Raw genomic sequence first — 23,449 nt, 5'->3', positions numbered from 1 at the left:
CTTCCCCCCCTTGTGGGTGAGCTCATACTGATACCCTGAGAGGAAAAGGGCCCATCTGATTAGTCTTGGAGACATAAAAGGTGGAGTGGGCTTGTTGGGGGCTAGCAGGCCTAGTAGGGGTTTGTGGTCAGTGACTAGCTCAAAGCTTCTCCCAAAAATGTAATTGTGAAACTTCTTTACCCCTGCCACTAATGCTAGAGCCTCCTTGTCTAACTGGCTATAATTCCTCTCTGTGCTGGTCATGGTTCTTGAAAAGAATGCTATTGGGGCCTCTGTCTTATTCGGTAGAACGTGAGCTAAGACTCCTCCTATGCCGTACGGCGAAGCGTCGCACGTGAGCCTAATGGGTAGTGAAGCACTATATTGGACTACTACACTTTTAGAAGTTATTAAATTTTTTATTTGAGAAAAAGCTTCACGTTCAGTTTTCCCCCATGACCAGCGGGCTTCCTTCTGGAGTAAACGATGGAGAGGCTCTGCTACTGTTGCCTTCTGCTTTAAAAAAACGGAATAAAAATTAAGGAGGCCCAAAAATGCCTGCAACTCATTCTTATCTTGTGGCTCTGGGGCTTCTCTAATTGCTCTCAGCTTCTCTGTTGTGGGGTGGATACCTTCCTTATCTATTTTATACCCAAGGAATTCAACACTGTCAGTTCCCCAGACACATTTATCAGGCTTGATTCGTAACCCTTTGTCCTGTAGCCTCTTAAGTACTTCCCTTATTCTTTTGTTCACTTGTCCCTGGTTTTCCCCTGCAATTAAGATGTCATCAAAATATGGAATTGCCCCATTTACCCCTGACAATAGGCGTTCCATGATGCTCTGGAATATTCCTGGGGCTATGCTTACCCCAAACTGTAACCTCGTGCATTTGAAAGCCCCCCTGTGTGTTACAATCGTTTGGGCGTTTGCTGTTTGTTCATCGACCGGAAGCTGCTGGTAAGCCTGGGCTAGGTCGATCTTTGCGAACCTTTTTCCCTCCCCCAGGGAGTGTAAGAGTTGTTGCACGACCGGGATGGGGTAGGGGTGGTGTTGGAGTGCCTTATTCAAGGTTGATTTGTAATCAGCGCAAACTCTTAAAGAGCCATCTGGCTTCAATGGTGTCACTATGGGAGTTTCCCATGGCCCCTGTTCCACAGGGACCAAAATACCTTGACTAATGAGTTTGTCCAGCTGCATGTCTAGCTTGGGGAGAAGCGGAAGGGGAACCCTGCGAGGTTTCAGTCTGACCGGTGGGACCTTGGGGTCGATAGAGAAAGATATAGGGGGTCCCTTATACAATCCCAAGGTGGGGCTGAACACTTCAGGGAACTCTTTCACAAAGTTAGGCATATTATCACAGTTTACATTACACACACCCGAAATTTCGATCCCCAACGGTTCCATCCACGCTAGACCCAGCAGGGAGTGTTTGGCCCCCGTCACAATAAGCATGGGAAGGGTACATTTCACATTCTTAAAGGCAATAGGTACATTTGCTGTTCCCAGGACCGAGATTACCCCCCCTTGGAAGTCTCTGATCACCAATGAGGTTTGAGTTAAGTCAGCCTTAGACACATTAGGCATGTATAGTTTAAATTTTTCCCAGGGCATGATGGTATATCTCGAGCCCGTATCCAGCTCCATTGAGCAAGGCTGGTTATTTAGTAACAATGAGATAACAATTTTAGCCCCCTTTTTGGTTGCCGTGTTATTCACGGAAAATTTAGAGTTACCTCTATTGTAGTCACGGTTAGCGCTTGAGTAGTTCCTTTGACCCGAGCTGCGGAACGGTCTCCTTTCTCGCGATTGGGGGGGTTGGTTTTGAGGTCGCTGGTATTGTTGTGTGGCAAACGTTTCTTCTGGTGCCGTTGCTCTGCATGCGATGGCGATGTGGCCTCTCCGGTTGCAACGGTGGCAAGTAGCGTCTTGGAAGGGGCATCGATGGCGCTGGTGATTTCCCCGGCAGCCCGCGCAGGGGGCTGGGTGAGTAGCTCTAGGATGTCTCGGCTGGTCTTGCAGGAGGAGGCAGTTGTCCCCGTTTCTAGTCGGCTGGCTGAGGTCGTCTGTTCCCTCGGCGCTGGGAGACTCGGCGTTGATTTTGGCAATGATTTCTCGCCTTCCGTGCTCCTTTAATTCTCTTGCCGCTGCGTCGGCTGCTTCCGCGGTTTGTGCTAATTTAATTACGGTTTGTAGCGTCGGCTCTTCTTCGGTGAGGAGTTTGTTTCTCACCGAGTTGCTCTTCATGCCGAAAACCAAGGCGTCGGTAAGGCGAGCTTCCGGGTCTTGAAACTTGCATTGAGCAAGTACCGTTCGAAGCCGCGTTGTGAATTGGCTGATTGACTTGGTTTCTCTCTGAGCCATCATGTGAAATTGATGCCGGTAAACCATGGCTGGTCTGGTTGGTTTAAAATGGCTCGCTAGTTTCTGTTGAAGGACGTCCCACGCTGTGGCTCTTGCTTGTTCTGGCTCGGTGAGAGTTTGGGCAAGTCTACGGATCTCTGCGCCGCAGTAGTTGAGAAAAATAGCCCGTCTGCGATCGGCTCCGGCGTCCTGCATTCCCGCCGCCTCGAGGAATATCTCGAAGGTGGCCATGTACTCGTCCCATGTCATTTTCTCGGAATCGAAGAGTTCTGGAGCCTGGCCGATCTGGATTTTGTCCATTTTGCACGCGAAGTTCTTCCGTTCGTTCGTCGCCAGTGAAGTAGACCCAGAGACAGGGTTTTGAGCAATCGGTACTTTTATTCAGCTCAGAGAACAAGTGACAGCTCAGCAAGGTAAAGTGACAGTTCAGCGAGTACCGACTGGCTCTGCAGGGAGAAACCGCTTCTTTTATACTTTTGCGGTTCCCGCCAAAGCGAGAGCCGGCCGCGTCTGAGCCAATCAGGAGCGACTTCCTGCTTGGGCTCAGACAGCGCTGGAAAAGAGGAACAAACTATTTACAGCGTTACAAGGTAGCCATTTCAGGATACAACAGTTTCTATGGCCAAAATCGGATTAGTGACAGGTGAACAGCATTTTTATTGAAGCTCAAGCCACATCCTACTTCCAGCAATCCTTTTTAGCTCTCTGAATTGGCATTGAAATATTCATGTAGTGAGTTTCTTTATGTTGGTTCTTTCTCTTTTGGTTGCCAATGCAAAACCTATTAAAGTACACTTGAGTGCCTACATTTTTTCCCTTTACATATTTCTTAAATATTGGAGAGTTATAATTTCTAATTTTGGCTGTTGATAAGCTTCATCCGAAAGCTTTATACGTATATGCAGCACTAAAACTGTTTCCTTTCTAGGTGATTTACATGGAAAATTGGATGATCTTTTGCTGATATTCTACAAAGTAAGTAATTAAAATGTTGAGTTTTTAAGATAGTGTTTAGTTCAAGTGACCTACATTCAGATGATCAGCACTTTATGGTATCAATTATTAAGATTTGGGCATCTTTCCACTGGCACTCTGTTATCTATAATTGGAGGCTGATTGGAAGTACTACTAAAGGATATTGGAAGATATAGATATGAAACTTAAAAACAAGGACTCTGGGATTCTTTACAAAGTGTAGACGGAAGTTGAAATAACTTAGATGAGTTTTTGCCTTGAAAAGAAAAGCAATTTGAAGTTTAGATATGAAGCATTTTCTTAAATTAAGAAAATATCTCAGAGTATTTGAATAGATGCTTTTTTTGAGAAAGAGACATACTTTTTTTTTTTGGGTGTGTAAGACACACTTTCCCCCCTGTCTCTTCCTCTGCCTCCCAGCAATTTGCTTCCTAGCAGCAAACAGCCTGGTCATCTTCAGCACAGCCTGATTTAGCATGAGGAGCTGATTGGGTACTTGGATCGGCCTCCTGAAATACCACTGATCAGCTATTCCAAGCTGCAGGGATCACCACTGCCCATCGCCACCATCACCACTCACCACTGCTGCCACCAGCACTGCCTTCGCAAAACCCATTTTCAGCCTCCATGAGTAACCATTCTTGCCTCCTATAGGCCCTGCGAGTTCTAGCATCAAGAAGAGGCTCCTCCTCTTCTCCCAAGTCACTCATTTCAGGAGGTGCAGAAGGCTCTGGTTGCTCTGCAGCCTCTGACACCACATCCTCTTTGCTCTCAGACTCGGGTGCCAGGAACACAGATCACTTGTACTGCACCTTCACGGTCTCTGAGTCCTCTGGATCCATTGCTAATTGCACAGGACGCGAATGGGCCACAACAGGATGTTTTGCATTTGCAATTTATATTTAATGTCAGATTTAAAGATGCTTTAAAAGCTAATATTACAAAACCCCAGGCAACAGATTTCCCAGCCTGGATGAATGTAACTTGCATATATTTTCAGAATGTCTTTCATTTGCTATTGAGGACACATTTAGTTCACTGTTCCAACGAGTGTGTTCTGAGAAGCTTATGGCTTTTAATACTACAAATGTATTCTACTTACATGAGCACGTGAGAGCTAACATGCATGTGAGAATGGAAGTACATATCTCTCACAAAATATTATTATATTATACTGTATTTATATAATTTATATAAAATTAAAATGCTTCACAAGCAAGGAATGCATTGGAGAAAAGAATTTTTTAAAATGTCTTCAATTTCTTGTTGATAAAGCACATTCTAAATGTAATAAATTATTGTCTTAGTAATTTCACCGTACTGACAACATGGGCAGTAAACTATAAAACATACTTTAACACTGCTTTATAGTAGAATTACTTGCCAACATTGGCTCAGCTAGGATTGTATTGCCCTTATACAGAGGTTGATCTGTGTGCTGAAGTAGGCTAGTGATGGCTGTTTATTTCTTTTCTATTTATATGTCTTCAGATGATATGTTTTTAAAAATTATAATGGAGTATTTTGTGTTATCATTTTTCTTGAGTTCTCTTGAGTGCTCTTTGGAGGGATATGTGGATATAAAAATATTGAATGATCCATTATATTGACATAGAATCTTAAAAGTTAGATAAGTATATAATGCCTTCATGATTGATGACTTCATATAGCACTTCCTGCTAATATGACCTGTGGCAGAATTGGAAAAGTGTTGCTATGAAAGAATATTATACAGTATTCCTGTAATGTTGCACAGATATTTCTATAATATTACATTGCAATGTTAACAACTCTGCGGGTTTTTTTTTTCTCTTTTGTAGAATGGCCTTCCTTCAGAAGAAAACCCTTATGTTTTTAACGGTGATTTTGTTGACAGAGGGAAGAATTCCATGGAAATACTTATAATCCTATTTGCATTTCTCCTTGTTTATCCTAACCATTTACATCTGAACAGAGGGAATCATGAGGACCACCTAATGAATCTTAGGTATGGCCATTTTTATTCTTTCTCTAGCTTAAGTCTTAAATACATTTTCTTACTGAAAGCTTGACATTGTATTTGACTCTGATGTCAGGATCAGGCCTACCTGAGAGAATATTCCAAATTGCAGAGAGAAGAATTGTATAACTTTAACAATGTAAAACTGCCTACTCATGGTGAATATGCAAATTATAATGTAACCTGATTGGCTGACAAAAGTACATAATGCACCTTTGCATAGGTGTGGTGGGTGGCTTGGCTTGAAGATATTGTGGTTTAGTATGGTTTAGAGTGGCATATAAATAAGGTGACTTGTGGTGGCTGAAAAATTGTAGCTAAATATTGTAACTGAGAATAGTAGGTAGAGAATTGTGAGTACTTTGTATATTAACTACTAGAGAATTACAGTGTAAATAGTTAGTGTAGGTTTGCCACGAAAGAAGTAAATTTTTTCCTAAGAAACTTTGCAGTACGTTCTTCAATTATCTTCAAGATAAAGGTTATAGTTTATAGTTTATTAAATTTGTATGCCGCCCCTCTCCAAAGACTCGGGGCGGTTCCTGATATCCTGGTCTGAGGCTGGTTGGTTAGCTGTTGTGGCTATTTGGGTGGGCTAGCTTCTGCAAAATGTTACTCCAACACCTGATTTTCTTGTTGTGTTGGTATTTGAAACTGTATCTTCTTATACTTTCCTCAAGCATTATTTTAGACCAGGGATGGGGAACAATGGCCTTTTAATGACTTGTGGACTTCAACTCCCAGAATTCCTTAGTCAACAAGGGCCATCGATCCCCACCCATTTTGGACCATAGATCATGCCTATGCATCAGTGTATGCGTGTGGGTGACAAAAAGTTCCTGCTGATATGAAGTCCACTCCTTAGCACAATGGTGGCAGATGCTGTCTGCAATGCAATTACAATAATTTGCTCAGTGAGTGTTAAAAGTTATGATGACACCAAACAAAGGGAACTTACAACTCATCCATGAAATTGTAAGCAATTTGGCATCCCTGTTTCAGATGTTTAACACCAGCTTGCACTTAGGATGGTTGCAGTATTCCACTGTCATGCGATCACCCGTTGCAATATTCCCTGCAGGGAAGCTGGCAAGAAGTTTCAAGTCACTTCCATTCTCATTGCTTTTTCACCTGCCTGCCACGCTCGCTAGTATCCACCCACTCCCCATACCCCATTGCACCTGTTGCAGTATCTGCCCATTGATAGTGTATGGCATTCACCAGCAGCAGCACCTATCAAGACTCTGTAGTGCCCACAGCACTCTCACCTTCCTGCATTTTGTAACACCTGTCCTCAATACCTACTCACTTCATAGTACCTGCTTATGCTCCATACCACCCTGCCTCTTCTTTCCAAATCATGATCATATGAGGTCCTTGCTTAACAAACTTGATGGTCCTGGAGTGATAGCAACAACCAGCACTGCGGCAATTGCCATTGCTTCGCGATGTGGTCTAATTATTTATTTATTCATTCATTCATTCATTCATTCATTCATTCATTCATTCATTCATTCATTCATTCATTCATTTGATTTGTATGCCGCCCTTCTCCGAGGACTCCGAGGGCAGCTAACAGCATATAATATAACAATACAGTACAATGGCAAATCTAATTAAATTTAAAATTACAATCTAAAAATCCAATATTTAAAAACAATCATGACATTACATTTTATGTCCATATTGTTTAGCAATAGAAATGCTAGTTTCAATTGCTGTTATAACCCCAGACTACCTGTAATGTCACAATATTTTATCTTTTTATTGTCATTATGAGTAGTATCAGATATGTTTAAACATTTCTGATGAAACACCCCACTATCAGAATAAATATGGTCTCACATTGTTATCATGTGTTTTAGATTAAAAAGAAGCAGGAATAAAATTTTTCAGAGGCATTTTAAGTGGAGTTTGAACTTTGAGCACTTTAAAAAGTACCGTATTTTTCAGAGCATAAGACGCACCGGAGTATAAGATGCACCTTAGTTTTTTGGGAGGAAAATAGGAAAAAGAATGTGCTTATCAGGTATTCCTATGGCTAGCGTCCTTAGTCTGGTCAGCTTCAGAACATTATTTTATCTCCTGGTTAAGAGCTTAATTTTTTTTATTCTGAGAGAGTAACAATGAAAGAGCTTGCAAGCCAATAAGAGCTGGGAACATCATTAGCACATGGAAAGAAACAGTCTAAGCATGTAGAGCAATGGAAGAAACCCTGCAAAGGGCTTGGAAAACATTCTTCTTTGCAGAGAGCAACAATGAAAGAGCTTGCAAGCCGGTAAGAGCTGGGAACATCATTAGCACCTGGTTAGGGATGGAAAGAAATATTTGAAGCAAGTTAGACCAATCGGGGAAAAAAACCTGCAAAGACTTAGGACTTGGAAAACATTCTTTGCAGAGAGTAACAATGAAAAAGCTTGGGAACATTAAGAGCACCTGATTAGGGCTGGAAAGAAACATCTGGAGCAAGTAAAGCAAAGATAGGGTTTGGAAAACATTATTATACAATAATGTTTATAATAATGTTTATTATACAATAATAATAATAATAATGTTAATAATTATAATAATATAAACAATATATATATATATAATAATATAAACAATAATGTTTATAATAATGTTTATTATACAATAACAATAACAATGAAAGAGCTTGCAAGCCAGTAAAAGCTGGGAACATTGTTAGCACCTGGTTAGGGCTGGTAAGAAACTTACTCAGAGCAAGTTAGAGCAATGAAAAAAAACCTCTGCAAAGACTTAGGGCTTGGGAAATGTTCTTTGGAGAGAGTAACAATGAAACAGGTTTCAAGTGTGTAGGAGCTGGAAACATTGTTAGCAGCTAGCTAGGGCTGAAAAAAAAGCTACATTCAGAGTATAAAACGCACCCTAATTATCAGCCTCTTTTAGGGAGGAAAAGGGTGCGTCTTATACTCCAAAAATATGGTACTTGAGCTTAATGCCAGATTGTTACATAATTTCTAATTTAAATCAGAAAAAGTATATGAATATATTATTTTTTAAGATATAACTACACTGGTCAACATTAGTGATGGGCGAACCGAACCCGCACAATTCGGGTCTGTACTGAATTTTGCGGTGTTCGGTATGCCGAACCTGAACCTGAAATTTTTTGAAACTTCGGGCAAAGTTCGGGGTCTCGTTCAGCATTCGGAGCTTTGACGTCACCGGCAGGTTGCTAAGGACGCCAAGGTGATCACTTCCTGGATTCCATGGAATCCAGGAATTGATCACCTTGGCGTCCTTAGCAACCTGCCAGTGACATCAAGGCTCTGCCCCCGGAATCTCTTCATGGGAGGGATTCCCCAGCTCCTTCAAAGGGAGGTCTTCATGTAAAAATAAACATTATTTTACGAAAAAGGATGACGCAGCGGCGCTGCAAGCAAAGGGCAGTCCTTTGACGTAAAAATAAACATGTTTGGAAAGTAAATAGAGTTTTGCCACATTTCTATCCTGGTTCACTTTTGTTCCTGCCAGTTCAGACCTAGACTGGCTGAGAGAAAGTCAGTGCTGCATTTGCTTTTCCTCCAGTTCCCTGGTGGAGGTGCCTATAACTAGGTGATGGCAGAAGGAACAGTATCTGAGGTATTAGAGTGGGAGCCCATGGTGGAGGAGGTGGAACCAAAACCAGAGATATTAGAGGAGAGTGTTCAGCCTTCTGTGAGGCCAAAGGAGCAGGAGGCACATGCAGGGGTGCAGCCGGCAGATGCCCAGGCGGGCTTAGGGGCCAGACAGTGGGAGTGGTGGCTTAGTTCCATTGTCACAGAGGCTTCTGGGCCAAGAGTGCCAATGCCCCCTTGCATAGTGGCTCCATTACACAAATGGTGGGAGAGATGCTTGGTGGGATGAGGATGGCAAGTAGAGTTACTCAACCGCAGCACCATGGACATGCTGTGGGAGTGGTTTGGGGAGGGCAGTTTCCGGGACACTCCCATCTTGGCAACCATGGGGGACAGGAGCACAGTAGGTGGCAACATGGCAAGCGTGAAGACTGGGATCCAGGGGTGAAATCCAGCAGGTTCTGACACTTTCAGTATCAGTAGCGGGAATTTTGAGTTGTTTGGAGAACTGGCAAATACTACATCTGGCTGGCTCCAGAGGGGTGGAATGGAGATTTTGCAGTATCCTTCCCCTGCCACGCCCACCAAATCACACCCACCAAGCCCACCAAACCACACCCACAGAGTCGGTAGTAAAAAAAATGGATTTCACTACTGCTGGGACCCCAAGCAGAGATCTGGTTCCATCTGGCCAGCCTGAAGTTGCGCCTAGACCAATTCTCCAGCCGCTCCCAAAAGGTGGCCTGGCCAGGACCCTAAGAACAATGCTTCCACAATGGACAGCAAACTCCAGTTGCTCCCCAGACTGGATGCTGTTTACCAAGACTTACCCATAGACCACCAGTATTTTCTTGCGGACTACCAGTTGTTCGTGGACTACTGGTTGGTGACCTGTTCTTTACACAGTTATTAATTGTATGTATAAAAGTACTCATTAATTTTATTCTACATAAATTGTAGCAGAAGATTATTATATAGCGATATATATTAGTAGTAGTGGATGGTAATGAAGCAAACAACATGCTAAAAGTTATGATATTTATGTAGTTACTTACCAAGCACATCTAAATTATATTAAAGTAACCAAAATATATTTACAATCTCCAAGGCATGTCATAACTTTTGAGCATCCCTAATATTGGAAATTAAAAGTTGAAAAAATTGACAAGCCCTAATGGTTGCATAACCATACAGATCAAATAAAATGCAGTCATGAGCCTTGCTGCTTGGAGGTTTCGCAGGAAACTCTCCTCAGAACATAAACAACCATAGATTGTAACCATAGTGCAAAGTAATCACTGCCATGCACTGGCTGAATAATTCTGTAGCTGTTACAATACAAAATACATTCTAACATGTATTTCAACAATTATTTTCATTTCAGATATGGTTTCACAAAAGAAATTATGAAGAAGTATAAGGTTAGTATTTTATCTCATAAAGGCCATCAAATTAACAAAGCAACAGAACAGATTGTACTGTTTTATATACATTACCATGCCATTATCAATTATTAGTCAAGTGGTGTCCTAAAAATACTTGCCTTCATTTGTTCTTGTTTTATTGTAAAGCCAAAATGAAGCTGTCCATAGGTTTTAAAGAACAGTTCAAGAATGTCTAACCCAGAATTTCATTTGACAGATATATGGGAAACCAATTTTACATCTTCTAGAAGATGTTTACAGCTGGCTTCCTGTTGCTACTATTATTGACAATCAAGTTCTTATTTTACATGGTGGAATATCGGATACGACAGATTTAAATTTCCTGAATTCATTCCACAGGAATAAGGTAGGAATTATACACATAAAAAGTACTTTGTTGTTTTACTGGTTTTAGTTCCAAGTCTTGCTCACAAGAAGTAAAATTCTACTAAAATCTACTAAAATCTACTAAATATACATATATATCTAGATATCTATACACAACATTTATGTACATACTCTATACCAATGTTGGTGAACCTATGGCATGGGTGCCACCGGTGGCATGTGGAGCCATATATGCTGGCACGCAAGCCTTTGCCCTAGCTCTGCTCCAACCTGCATGTGTGTGCTAATTTCTAGCTGGCACAGAGCCTCTGGGAAGGTGTTTTTGGGTTCCAGAGCGCCTCCAGGGGGTGGGGGTGGGCATTTTTACTCTCCCCTAGCTCCAGGGAAGCCTTTGGAGCCTGGAGAGGATGAAACAGGAGCCTACTGGGCCCACTAGAAGTTGGGAAACAGGCCATTTCCACCCTCCAGAGGGCTTTGAATTATGGGTGTGGGCACTCGCGCAGTGGGGTCTTTTGGCATCCGAAGGAAAAAAGGTTAGCCATCACTGCTCTATACATATCTATATACTGTTTGTATGTATACTGTACATACACATATCAAGTATTACCTTAACCAAGTTCTTCAGAAAGGGGAATATATATAGATATATAGAGATAGAGATAGAGATAGAGATAGAGATAGAGATAGAGATAGAGAGATAGAGATAGATGGTGCTTTCCAACTGTTTAGATTCAACATGACAAAACAACTTTGAAAGAAATATTGCTGAAAAACCAACAGCAAGTAATTCTATGGAGTACAATTCTTTGACATTTCAGTGTCAAACAATAAGAGGTACATTCCAAAGGTTTGCCCTCATAGTCTCTTATATATGACTGACATACATAGGAGGCTTATCCAGAAAGTAAGGTTACAAGTTATGTAGCTCTCGCAGAGAACGTTTGTGGTGGAAGTTAGTATTTACTATTGTATAGCAGGAAGCCAGCGAAAGAGAATGAGCAGTGCCAGTAGTCAGTAGATCATCAACTGGTGTTGTGGTGAAGATTAGAGATGAACATACTCATTCCGTTTTCCTCCAAGGGCGAAGTACCCTTGACCAATGAATGTTTTTAGTATGATTGTTGAATGATTGGTTTGATACATTTTCTTTTAATTAGAATTTAATGATTGTTTTAATGTATTATTAATTGGATTCATATAATTGTTTTGTTTTTGTACATGCTGTGAGCCGCCCCGAGTCCTCGGAGAGGGGCGGCATACAAATCCAATAAAATTAAATTAAATAAATAAATAAATACTGAAGCGCATAAAATTGACAGTCATTGGTGTCTGAGAATTTCTTGAGCATTTCGAGATTAAAGGCGAGGCTTTTCTCCACTGTATAGTGACAGGAGATGAAACTATGGCTTATCACCATACTCCAGAGAGCAAACGCCAATCAATGCAGTGGAGTCATACCCACTTTCCTTCAGCCAAAAAATTCAAAACTCAGCAATCAGCGAGAAAAATGTTGGGCACCCATCGCGCACAAATCTTGAGCACACATCACAGCAGCATTCATGCCCTTAGCATTCAGATAGCGTATTACAGCGTGCACTTCGCACTTGGAGGGAAACAGAATGAGGGCACTCATCTCTAACCTTCACCACGCCAGTTACTGGCACTGCTCGTTCTCTTCCACTGGCTTCCTGCTACACAATAGTAATACCAACTTGCCCCACAAATATTCTCCACAAGAGCTATGTGCCTTGTAACCTTACTTTTTGGATAACACTCGTACATACATACATGCATACAGTACATACGTACATAAATACATACCCTTTAAGTATGCTTTTTTTTCTTTGTGTCTCCACTTACACTTGGAATGGGTGCCCAGCATACACTGACAGACTAATATGTTCTTGACCAAGCAGCATTTGCATATCCATATTTCTCAATGTTTTTGCTCTGAGGATAATGATCATAAATTTTATCTTCATAGCTGAAATCTTTGCTAAGGCCAGTGAAGTCAAATATGGAAGCAATCTATGAGCCACAGAGAACAAATCTTGTCAAAACCAGTATCAATCTCACAGAAAGAAAAAAGTGCAATTCTGGGCAAGACATGTCCAAGAAAAATGTAATAAAGTCTACATCAGCATCCTATGAGAGAAGACAATACGCCAAGGAAGTGGGTGATATCAAAAGTAATCTTGATGGCACTCATGATGACATAACCAATTCTAGCTCATTTCAGAATGTGCAGTGTCTTAAGCCTTACAACTTGACTACCACAAATGCATCTCCAGAATTAACAGCAAAGGAAAAGGAACAAGTATGCCGAAGCTTTATATATAGTCTCTTTTTCCAAAATATAATTATAAGGATGTTCAAACTGGAAACAACTTTTGTAAAGATAGAAAATAAAGCTTTAATTGAGTAACCAACTACAAGCTGAATAAATAATTTATACTAGAAATTTGCTACTCCAAATTCGTCTTATTTGTTTATATCTAATTCTTGCAAGCTAATAGAAAATGTGGGGTAATAGTTGCAGCCCATCTTGTAGAAATTCCATTTTTGTGATGGTAAAAAGGCCCAATATTCTTATTAATACAGTGGTACCTCCTCTTACAAACGCCTCTTCTAACGAACTTTTCAAGATACGAACCCGGTGTTTAAGATTTTTTTGCCTCTTCTTCCGAACTATTTCACCTTATGAACCCAAGCAGCTGCTGCTGGGATTAAGGGGTTTCTTTTTTCCCGCTTTTTTGAAGAAAGAAAAGGGAGGGGCGGCTTGGAGGAGGAAAGATTTTGCAGAGAACAAGGTGCTTGCAAAGGCACTGAGAGGGTGTCTTTTTAAGAAAGAAAAGGGAGGGGCGGCTTGGAGGAGGAAAGATTTTGCAGAGAACAAGGTGCTTGCAAAGGCACTGAGAGGGTGTCTTTTTAACAAAGAAAAGGGAGGGGCGGCTTGGAGGAGGAAAGATTTTGCAGAGAACAACGTGCTTGCAAAGGCACTGAAACGGTGTCTTTTGAAGAAAGAAAAGGGAGGGGCACCCCCTTGCCTTTCTTCCTTCCTACTCACCCTTTAGCCTAGCCTTGCTTCTTCCACCCGCCCCCTTTAGCTGCTCCTCCCTGCCCTCTGTTCACCTCCCTTCTAAAGTTTGGGATTTTCCTGAAGGATTTGCACGCATTATTTGCTTTTACATTGATTCCTATGGGAAACATTGTTTCATCTTACAAATTTTTCACCTTACGAACCTCCTCCTGGAACCAATTAAGTTCGTATGATGAGGTACCACTGTATATCGTAATTGGGTGCCCATAATTGTCACCCATTTGGAGAAGTTCCCTCTAAGCACTTTATTTAACACCAGATGATGGAATCAACTACTAGAAGATAGAGTATGTCAAAATGGGTCTCAACCCTGGACTGCAATGATAAAAACCAGATTGCAGTTATATTAATTTCTGCATTGTGATTTAACTTTCTTACTATTCTAATTTAGTTCATCGGTACCATAAGTTTCACTATCGTACATATTGCACATGGGAATTAGTAAATACATGAGTGTTTATTTCAAATACTGGTATATAATAGAATTATCTTATGTTCATTAATTTCCATGGAAAGGTGATGGATATTCTCTGGAGTGATCCTAAGCATCAAAATGGCTGTTCACCAAATAAAATTCGAGGAGGAGGTTGTTACTTTGGTCCAGATATTACTGCCAGATTGCTGCAGCGTTATAATTTGAAATTGCTCATCAGATCTCACCAGTGCAAACAGGAAGGTTATGAGATCAGTCATAATGGAAAGGTAATTGGTACTTTAAAGTTCAAATTTCCCCAAATGATTGGACCAGATTATTGAACCAGTCTTCCGAGAGGGGCGGCATACAAATCTAATAAACTATAACTATAACTATTATACTAGAAAAACAGCTCCAGCTCAGTATTGATATGGCAATCATTGTCCTTAATCATACTATAGCAAATAGCAATGTCACCAAATAGTTATGTCAGTTTTCTGCTTCTGTAGAAAAATACTATAACTATTTGTCCTTCTATCCTCTCCCATGCATTGGGAAACATCATGGCTGCCAGAAGTTTGGATAACTTAATTTCCTGGTATGTTCTTGGGGTTTTTTGTCCTTCCTTCAAAACATACAAAATCCCTTCCATATCTCTCTTCTCTCTCTCTTTTGTTTCTCTCCCTTTCCTCTCATTCTTTGCCTCCATCATTTTCTCATTTCTCTCTTTTTCTCCCCTTTTTGCTCTCATTTCTCTCTCACTCTCTCCCTTTAATTTCTGTTTTTCTCTTTCCTCTCCCTCTCTTTTTCCTTCTCTCCCCTTCTCTCTCTCATTTGTTTCTTCTTCCTCTCCCTTGTTCTTTCCCTCCATCATTTTCTCATTTTCCTCTTTCTCCTTTTCTCTCTCACATTCCCTCCCCCTCTCACTTCGCCCCCCTCTTTACCTCTCATCTCTCTGCCTCCGTCTCTGTCTTTCTCTTTGCCTCTCTCTGTCTCTGTCTCGGCTTCCTCCCAGGGGGACTGCAGGATGGCGGGCAGGGGCTCCCTGTGCAACGTGGCGGCTGCAGCTCCAGAGGTTGTGGCAATTTATTTATTTATTAGATTTGTATGCCGCCCCTCTCTGTAGACTCGGGGCGGCAAACCCATCAAGGGGAGAAAGTGGCCAGAGGACCAGCAGGGGTAGGCTTGGTCCCCGGAGCTGAGACGGGAGAAGCTCAGGGGGCTCTGAGCCCATGGGGTAGCGGCCAGCAGTGGTCTGTAGAAGGAAAAAAAAGTGTGGATGTTGCTCTGATCCCTTCAGTGCAGAATGAACAGAAGGGCAATTCCTTTCCCCTTCCCCCTCACCCCACCTCAGCATGTCTTTTCTGGTGTGTGGGTGTGCAGCTTGATTTGCTCAGTTTGACTGGCACCGTTGACTTCACTGGTGCCGAGGCCACCGCCATTTTGGAAATGGTGGGTAACAAGGGCCCCTCCAGGCACATCAATGGGCGTGTTGGAGACCCAGGTCTCCAGTGTCCCTCTCGGGACAACTCTCAGCAAAGGAGGTTTTCCAAGCCAAAGTCTGGCAGATGATGATCAGGGAATCCCGCCCGGTTTCAACTCTTAACCTAGCAGTCCCTGAAAGCTCTGCTGGGCAGGAAAGAGTTCTTTTTGCTGCGGTAGGAAAAGGCAAACTTCCCCCCTCTCTTTCCCGCTGGTGGAAACGGGGAAGGCTCGGCTTGTCTTGTCCTCCAGTTCATGGATGTTTCTCAACTCTCTTTGAAGATCTTCTGCCACTGATGGACTGCAGGAAAGCCACTACCACTGTCGCTGACCTCTGAGAGGAGCCGGTCTATCTCAGTGATCAGCAACAGTGGCAGCAGCCTTCCCTAGTCCGGTGGTGGTGGCTTCTCATGTGCTCTGGTGGTCAACAGCGGCGGCAGCAGCCTTCCCATAGTCTGGCGGTGGCGGATTCTCACATAGTTTGGCAGCAGCAGCTGAATGGCGGTGGCAGCAGCTCTTTCTCCACAGCTTTCCCATGTTTTGGTGGCCACGGTGGCAGCCAGCCACCAAACCGTGTGAAAAGCCACCACTGCAGGACTACAGAAAGGCTGCTGCCACCGCTGCTGATTGCCATCCAACTCCCCCCCACAACATTCGGTGTATAAGATGCACCCAGTTTTTGACATACTTTTTTGAGGTGAAAAGTTGCGTCTCATACAGCTCAAAATACGGTAAGTCAAATAAATTAAATTATATATACAAGGAAATAGATATTTATAATTATTCCATTCTACATCTGTAAGAGTGAGCTATCATGGCTCTTCAAGTGTGCATCAAAACACATTAAAATATGTGCTCAGAACTTGATTCCCTGCCCTCACTTTTTAAAAACACAGAACCACAGCTACATAAGTTTCTTTTTCATTGGTTTTCCAACAGTGGAAAAAGCTACTTATATATTGCTCATAGTATATAGAATTATAACATAATGCTTGTTTAATTCTACTATTTGTTCACCTGTAACTAGTCTGATTCTAAGCATACTGTATTTTAAATGATAACTGTTTTCTTTTTTAAACAGGTCATCACTATTTTTTCTGCCTCAAACTACTATGAAGAAGGAAGCAATCGCGGTGCCTACATCAAACTAAATCCAGATTTGATTCCTCATTTTGTTCAGTATCAAGTCAGCAAATCTACACGTAAGCAGACACTTCATCAGAGGTAAAACTAAAAAAAGCATGTCTATTGTTTAAAAACATGCATATTGGGAAGTTAAACTAACCATTGTTATATATTATAGTGTAACTACTAGTGGAGCATTCTTTGCTTAAAAACATTATTTAGGATTTTCTGTTCACACCATACATATTTTGTGGACAGTATATTGACTGGATGCAAACGTACAGACTCACCTCTGTTCATGGAGAGAATTAGTTGCATTGTACGTAACAAAATAAATCAGAAGCTTCACAAATGACTGCATTTTGCTGATTCAAATAACTTTTTATAAGCATAATGCTATATTACTAGCATAAAGCCTCAACTTCACCTGCCAACCTGTGCCCTGCAACCTCTGCTGTGCCCAGCTGACCTTTGCCATTTTCCTCCTACTATTAGTGAGCCCAACACGCCCAGTCTAGCCATATATGAAGTAGCTGCTGGCTGTACCATGCATTCTTCCCAAAGTCACTTAACACCATGCATGCCATTGTTGCAGTGCTTTGAAAATCTTTTGGAGGCCTTCTGAAATCTTACAAATACTCTGTACCCACCATTCTCCACTGCACTGGGAAGGAGAGTCCAACATAGGTAATACTCAAGTCTTATTGATAGGGACTGAGTTGGACTCTCTTCCAGTGCATCGAGAAGACCGTTCAGGTAGGTACAATGGTTCTTCTCCAAATTCCACATTATTATTGCAATGCTTTGGAAGGCCTCAAAAGGTTCTGGCCTCATCTTCAGCCCCAAGGCCACTGATGTTGAGAAATGCTACTGTGCAGGGTGTCCAAAAGGACAGAGATTGGGGGGAGATATGTGGGTGGGGGGAGTTGAGATGGCCCTGTGGTTGTAAGGATGCTAAGTGCATGCATTTTCATGGTCCTTCATCTCAAGACCATGGTGGTACTATTATTTTGGGGATTGGGATCAGTACAATTTGGTCAGTGCCAGTGTAAGTATGGGTGGTTGTTGAATAAGTGATTGTTAAGCAATGATTAAGCAAAGTTGTTAAGCAAAGTTGTTGACTAAATGGTGGTGTAATGCACACTGAAGTAGGAGACAGCAAAACAAGCTACCTAAAAATAGGAGTGTTAATAGAATACTGTTTATACTGCACTGTTTATGAGTAGCATTCTGCTTCTCCAAATATGTTCTATTGACATTTGTAACTCAACAGGTTAGATACAATGAAATAACAGTACTTTTAAAATAACATTACACTGAAAGAACTTCAGAAGAAACGATGGAATAATACTCCTATATTTCTCACTGGGAGGGAAGCAATTAATTGGTAACAGAACAGAATAACAGAGTTGAAAGGAACCTTGTAAGACATCAAGACCAACCTCCTGCCAAAGCAATGGACCTTATACCATTTTTGACAGATGACTGTCCAATATCTTCTTGAAAGCTTCTAGTGATGAAACACTCACAATTTCTGTTCTATTGCTTGTTTTTTTAATTTTTAATTTTTATTTTATTATATTTTATATTTTATATTTTATATTTTATATTTTATATTTTATATTTTATATTTTATATTTTATATTTTATATTTTATATTTTATATTTTATATTTTATATTTTATATTTTATATTTTATATTTTATATTTTATTTTATATTTTATTATTTTATTTTATTTATTTATTTTATTTATTTATCTAATTTATTTTATTTATTTTATTTTATTTATTTATCGAACTTACATGCAGCCCTTCTCCAAGGACTTAGGACAGCTTGCAGTGAGATTGTTCTCACTGTAAGAAAATTTCTCCTTATTTCTACATTGAAACTCTCCTTCATAAATTTCCATCCATTATTCCTTGTCTTGCCTTTAGGTGCCTTGGAAAATAGGTTCACCCTTTCCTCTCTGTGGCAGCCCCTCAAATATTAGAAATATTGTCTCCCCTGGTCCTTCTCTCCCAGTTCCTATAACTGTTCTTATGTTTTAGCCCCCTGGTTTCCAATGTGGGGCCCATGCCTCATAGAGGGGATTTTCATTTTTAATGGGGGCCATTGGAACATTGTTTAAACCTAGTTAATGTCCTTTAAGGCTTCCTCTGTGTGAGTACTTCACTTTTTGAATAATATGTCATGTGGTGGGAGGAAGACCTCAGGATTTTAGAGATGCTTAAGTGGGGCATGGCCAAAAAAAGGCTGGGAACCACTAGTTTTAGCCTCTAGTCCCCTAATCATCTTTGTTGCTCTTCTCTGCACTCTTTCTAGAGTCTCAACATCTTTTTATAGATGGGAATCACATCAGTTCTTTTCCAATCCTCTGATAGTTCCCTGGCGCTCCAAGATTTTTGAAAGACATGGTAGAATGGTTTTGAGATGACATCTGCCAGCTCCTTTAGAAATCTGGGATATGATCCATTAGGTCACAGTGATTTATATTAATCAAGTTCAAACTGGTGTTCTCTTACCTTTTTTTTTTTTTGCTTATTTTAACTTTTGTTTCTACAAAAGTTTAACTTTTTTTCTTTTACAGTTATCTTTTTGGTAGGTTGGGCTGTAGGGGTTTGGGGTTTTTTTGCATAAAGAATGAGTTAATCAGCTCTGCTTTCTCTCTGCTATCTATTATTTCTTTGCCATCTTCTCTCTTTAGTGGATTGACTGTTTTCTTGATATTTTTTTTGTTATTTATATGTTGGAATAACTTTTTTATTATCTTTGACTTTTGTTGCAAGTCTTTGTTCATCCTGAGCCCTTGCTTTCCTGACTTCATCTTTGCAGATTCTCGCTATTTGCTGATATTCTGCCTTAGTTAAGAGGAAAATCTCTATGGCTTCTGTCTTTACTAACAAACTACAGGTACATTTAATGACTGTTTGAAGTTGCAGTGATACTGAAAAAAATGACTTACAACTGTTCCTCACACTTACAATGGCCATGGGATCAAAGTACAGGCACTTCGCAACCAGCATGCATTTACAACAGTTGCAACATCTTGTGCTCATGTGATCACTATTTTCAATCTGTGGCAAAAAAGGTCATTCGATTGGGCAAGATTAATTTAACAACTACCTTACTTAACAATGAAAATTCTGGGAATTTCCTGGGGAATTTCCTAGCTTGGGAAATGGGCCCCTTGTCAGTCAACAGGAGTGCTACTTTACCACTAGATTATCAGGTACTTAGGAGCTGAGGACTTGGCAGCACAAAGAAACAATAACCAATGGCCAGCCATCAACACATCAATCTCTGTCAGTTGGAAGGCACCACATAAGTACAGTACTACATTTTGCTTAGATTTCCTCACTTTTTCCACCCTTTTTTTGCTTATAACTAAAAGGGGGGAAATCTAAATTGTTGATATAAAACTCTGACTATAAGAACTATTGAGATTATATTGCTATTCATGGAGTTGTTTTCCTAAATGCAAGTTTGTTTTTTTTTCAATTTTCTAACTGCAGCATTACTTAAGTTTACCATTATGTTGAATTATTTTCTTTGTTCTCCATAAGGAAATTTAAGAACTCATAAAATTCTGTACTCTGACATGAACCCGTAAAGAGATTTTGTTGTTCTAATTGCCTAGTTTAATGATTTTCTTTGTAGAGTGACTGCTATTGAGCTTTCTGCTTTAAAGGGTTTGCGAGAGAAACTTTATACTCACAAATCAGACCTCATTGCTGCTTTTACCCAGTATGATCCAATATGCACAGGTAATGTGATTTGAAAAAGTATTTCATTTTGTTTGTCAGTATTGTGTTTTTATGTACAAGTAATTTGTATATTTCATGTTACAGGAAGAAACATACAAAAAGGTAGCAAATTGTATAACAAGAACAGAAATAATAAATTGTAGATTTGTATGGGACAAATGCTATCATAAATGAACTGGATTGTGTAAAGATACAATTTATGGGAGATATAAAATTATTTAGAACATTGGATATGGCTGGCCCAAAAATAGTGCAGGCTTATCAAAATAATTCATGTAATCTTTTCTAACTCTGTAATTCTTGTTTTTTTAAGATGTTTCCAGTGTGAGATGTCCTTTTCAGACCATTAAAGAACAGTCAATGCCTAGCAGTAGAACTGAGTATACTATTGGCTGTTTTAACATAAGTATATTTATCAAACCAAGGGAAGTAATTTATTCTGACAGTTCTGGGGAATCACCCTTTAAGTGGGATGCAGAGACATTGGAACATATTCAAAGCATGATAGCAAGGAAATCGACTGAAAACCAAGTCCCATAAAAAAGAATGGAAGGATATTTAGTTTTTTAAAAAGGGTAACTGAATATAATAGTAGTCTTCAAATACTTGAAGTATTATTATAGAGAACTTTAAGACTTGTTCTCTCTTGTTCCAGAGTGTAGAATCTTGAAATAATGAATGTAAGTTACAGAAAGTCAGATTTCAATTGAATGTTAAGAAAAACTCCTTTTAAGTAAGAGCAATTCAATGGCATAAAACCAATTCTCTGGAAAAGTAGTGGTCTTCTATTCATTGGATGTATTTAGGACAGGCCTAGAGAGAGACCTGTGTGCCTAGGCAACATTAATTTGGATCCCTGAGTAGAGGACTCTATCTAATGACTTCAATGGTTATTTCCAGTCTTGCGTTCTAATAATAATCTGCATAAAATTAGATGAGAGGTAGATGACACTCCGTCAAAAGAACTAGAAAATATTTTGGGGCCAAGATATACTGACAAAACAGCTGAGTTACCTGATCAAAAGCTGACGATCACATGATTTGTTGTAGATAAATATATCTATGGATGAATTGTCTGTGCAAGACAGGAAGAAGAGCTATTATCTGTTCTGCTGGTGTGTTTTAACCGCCCATAATTACAGGGTAATTAGTCCAGGAAGACGCACACCACATGATAAAAGGAAAACCCAAAAGTTTTTATAAACAGAAAAACAGAAACAGCTCCCTTTTTAAATGCCAAAGGGATTTTCTGGTAAACATAAGGCACAGGTTAAATGCAATCCAATTGCTCACACAATAACTGGGAAATTGAGTCCAATTCTAAAGTCCAGAGAGTCAACACACAATCTTGAACAGCACAAAAACCACGATCTAGACGAAACAATGAATCAGATAAACGGCCACAAGGTTAAACCAGCACGTTGTTCTTTTTATCTGTAGCACTAATTACAGCAGCCCCACCCAACCACAGATGACCTCATTTTCTCTTGTAATAATCCTTCAGTTGTTGTCTCCTATACATCACTCTATGCATGCGTGGATGTGTCATTAATTCTTGTTCAGAATCCAAGGATGATACAGATGATTGATCTCCTCCTGGGCTATCTGCCAAACTCCCCTCTTCCCTGTCACTCACGCTTCCTTGGTCAGAGGACGCTTCATCGGCAGATTCCATCAGGAGCAAAACAGGCCTGCGGCATGTGGATGTTTCCTCCACATCCACCTGCACATTCCTTGGGGCAAGAGCTGGGCCAGAGCTAACCCCAACATTATCCAGGCAACAGACAACAGGGAACTAAGCCTGGACCAAGAAAGAAAATTGAGAAAAACTCTCAGACAAGCTTCTCTTTAGTTTTCATGAAGATAAAGGAGAGGGGAGAAAAGCAAGATCCTGTTACAATAAAAGTAGTACTGACATACATGGCACTGATAGTGGTACTTAGTCTGATTTCCCTTGCAGGGAGAAACATATACAGTATGTTGTTAGCCGCTCAGAGTCTGTTTGGAGTGAGTGGCATATAAATGCAATAAATAAATAAATAAATAAATAAATCCAGTCCTAAACAAGCATTGAAATAATCCTCCAGAGTGCTCTCTTCCACCCAAGCATGATCTTTCTGGGGCTTCAAAGTACTGCTACAAAAACGTATAATTTTAGACTAGTCTGGTCTTTGCTTTAGAGCCTGCCTGCCTTTTTTAAAAAAAGGAGTCATGAAGCCTAGTAAATACAGTACTAAGAGACTCAGAGTGAACCTGAAATAACAGCTGCCCCTAGAAAATTATGAGAAATCAATAAATTACAGACATATCCTCCCATCTTCTGTCCGAATTATGTGGATTGACTATCATAAAGTAAAAGTGAAATCTTAGGTAATTTAGGTAGGTTGAAGATCCTCAAAATTCAGAAGTACTGTACTTGAATTAATGATGCTTCTCCCACTAAAAGAAAGATCTTGCTGTATATACCAGTTTACCTTCTTTCATTTTTACATTCATGACGGGAGATATCCTTGAAAGGGAGTACAAAGAATCAAGATGTTGCCCATGTTTGAAAGATTCATGCTGTGCCCATTTTTAACATATAATGATGCATGTAAAAGAGAAAAAGGAAAAAAAGGTTGGAACTGCCACCTTGACCTTGCAAATCCTGTCCTTGGCTGCTCCTGGCATAGTACTACCAAAGGAAAGTTGCTTCATTCTACTTTGTAATTGCAGATGGGGAAAAGATCAAAGATAAATTAATTATCTCCATATGAGAAAAAAGAAAAAGAAAAGGCATATGGGGCAGCCCTCTTGAGACTGCCAATTACTATATAGGAAAAAAAGCCTCTCTGATAATTAACAGCTTTAGTTAAAGTCTAATTTTTCTATAAGGAAGGAATGGTGATCAT

At 40.3% G+C, this 23,449-nt stretch overlaps 1 protein-coding gene across 1 annotated transcript in view; it reads left to right on the top strand.

Annotated features, from left to right (window-relative positions):
- Nucleotides 1–23,449, top strand: part of PPEF1 (protein phosphatase with EF-hand domain 1) — a 61,025-nt gene that overhangs the window by 28,438 nt on the left and 9,138 nt on the right. The window contains exons 6-13 of the mRNA XM_070750764.1: nt 3,272–3,318; nt 5,139–5,305; nt 10,283–10,319; nt 10,540–10,689; nt 12,655–12,987; nt 14,287–14,472; nt 16,749–16,891; nt 20,452–20,558. Coding sequence (XP_070606865.1) covers nt 3,272–3,318; nt 5,139–5,305; nt 10,283–10,319; nt 10,540–10,689; nt 12,655–12,987; nt 14,287–14,472; nt 16,749–16,891; nt 20,452–20,558 — 1,170 coding nt within the window. The remainder of the gene's footprint in view (nt 1–3,271; nt 3,319–5,138; nt 5,306–10,282; nt 10,320–10,539; nt 10,690–12,654; nt 12,988–14,286; nt 14,473–16,748; nt 16,892–20,451; nt 20,559–23,449) is intronic.

The sequence above is a fragment of the Erythrolamprus reginae genome, chromosome 4 (genome assembly GCF_031021105.1).
Source record: "Erythrolamprus reginae isolate rEryReg1 chromosome 4, rEryReg1.hap1, whole genome shotgun sequence".
In the NCBI taxonomy this organism is placed as follows: domain Eukaryota; kingdom Metazoa; phylum Chordata; class Lepidosauria; order Squamata; family Dipsadidae; genus Erythrolamprus; species Erythrolamprus reginae.
Note: the sequence above shows the minus strand (reverse complement) of the source record. Positions and strands in the feature narration are given on the sequence as shown.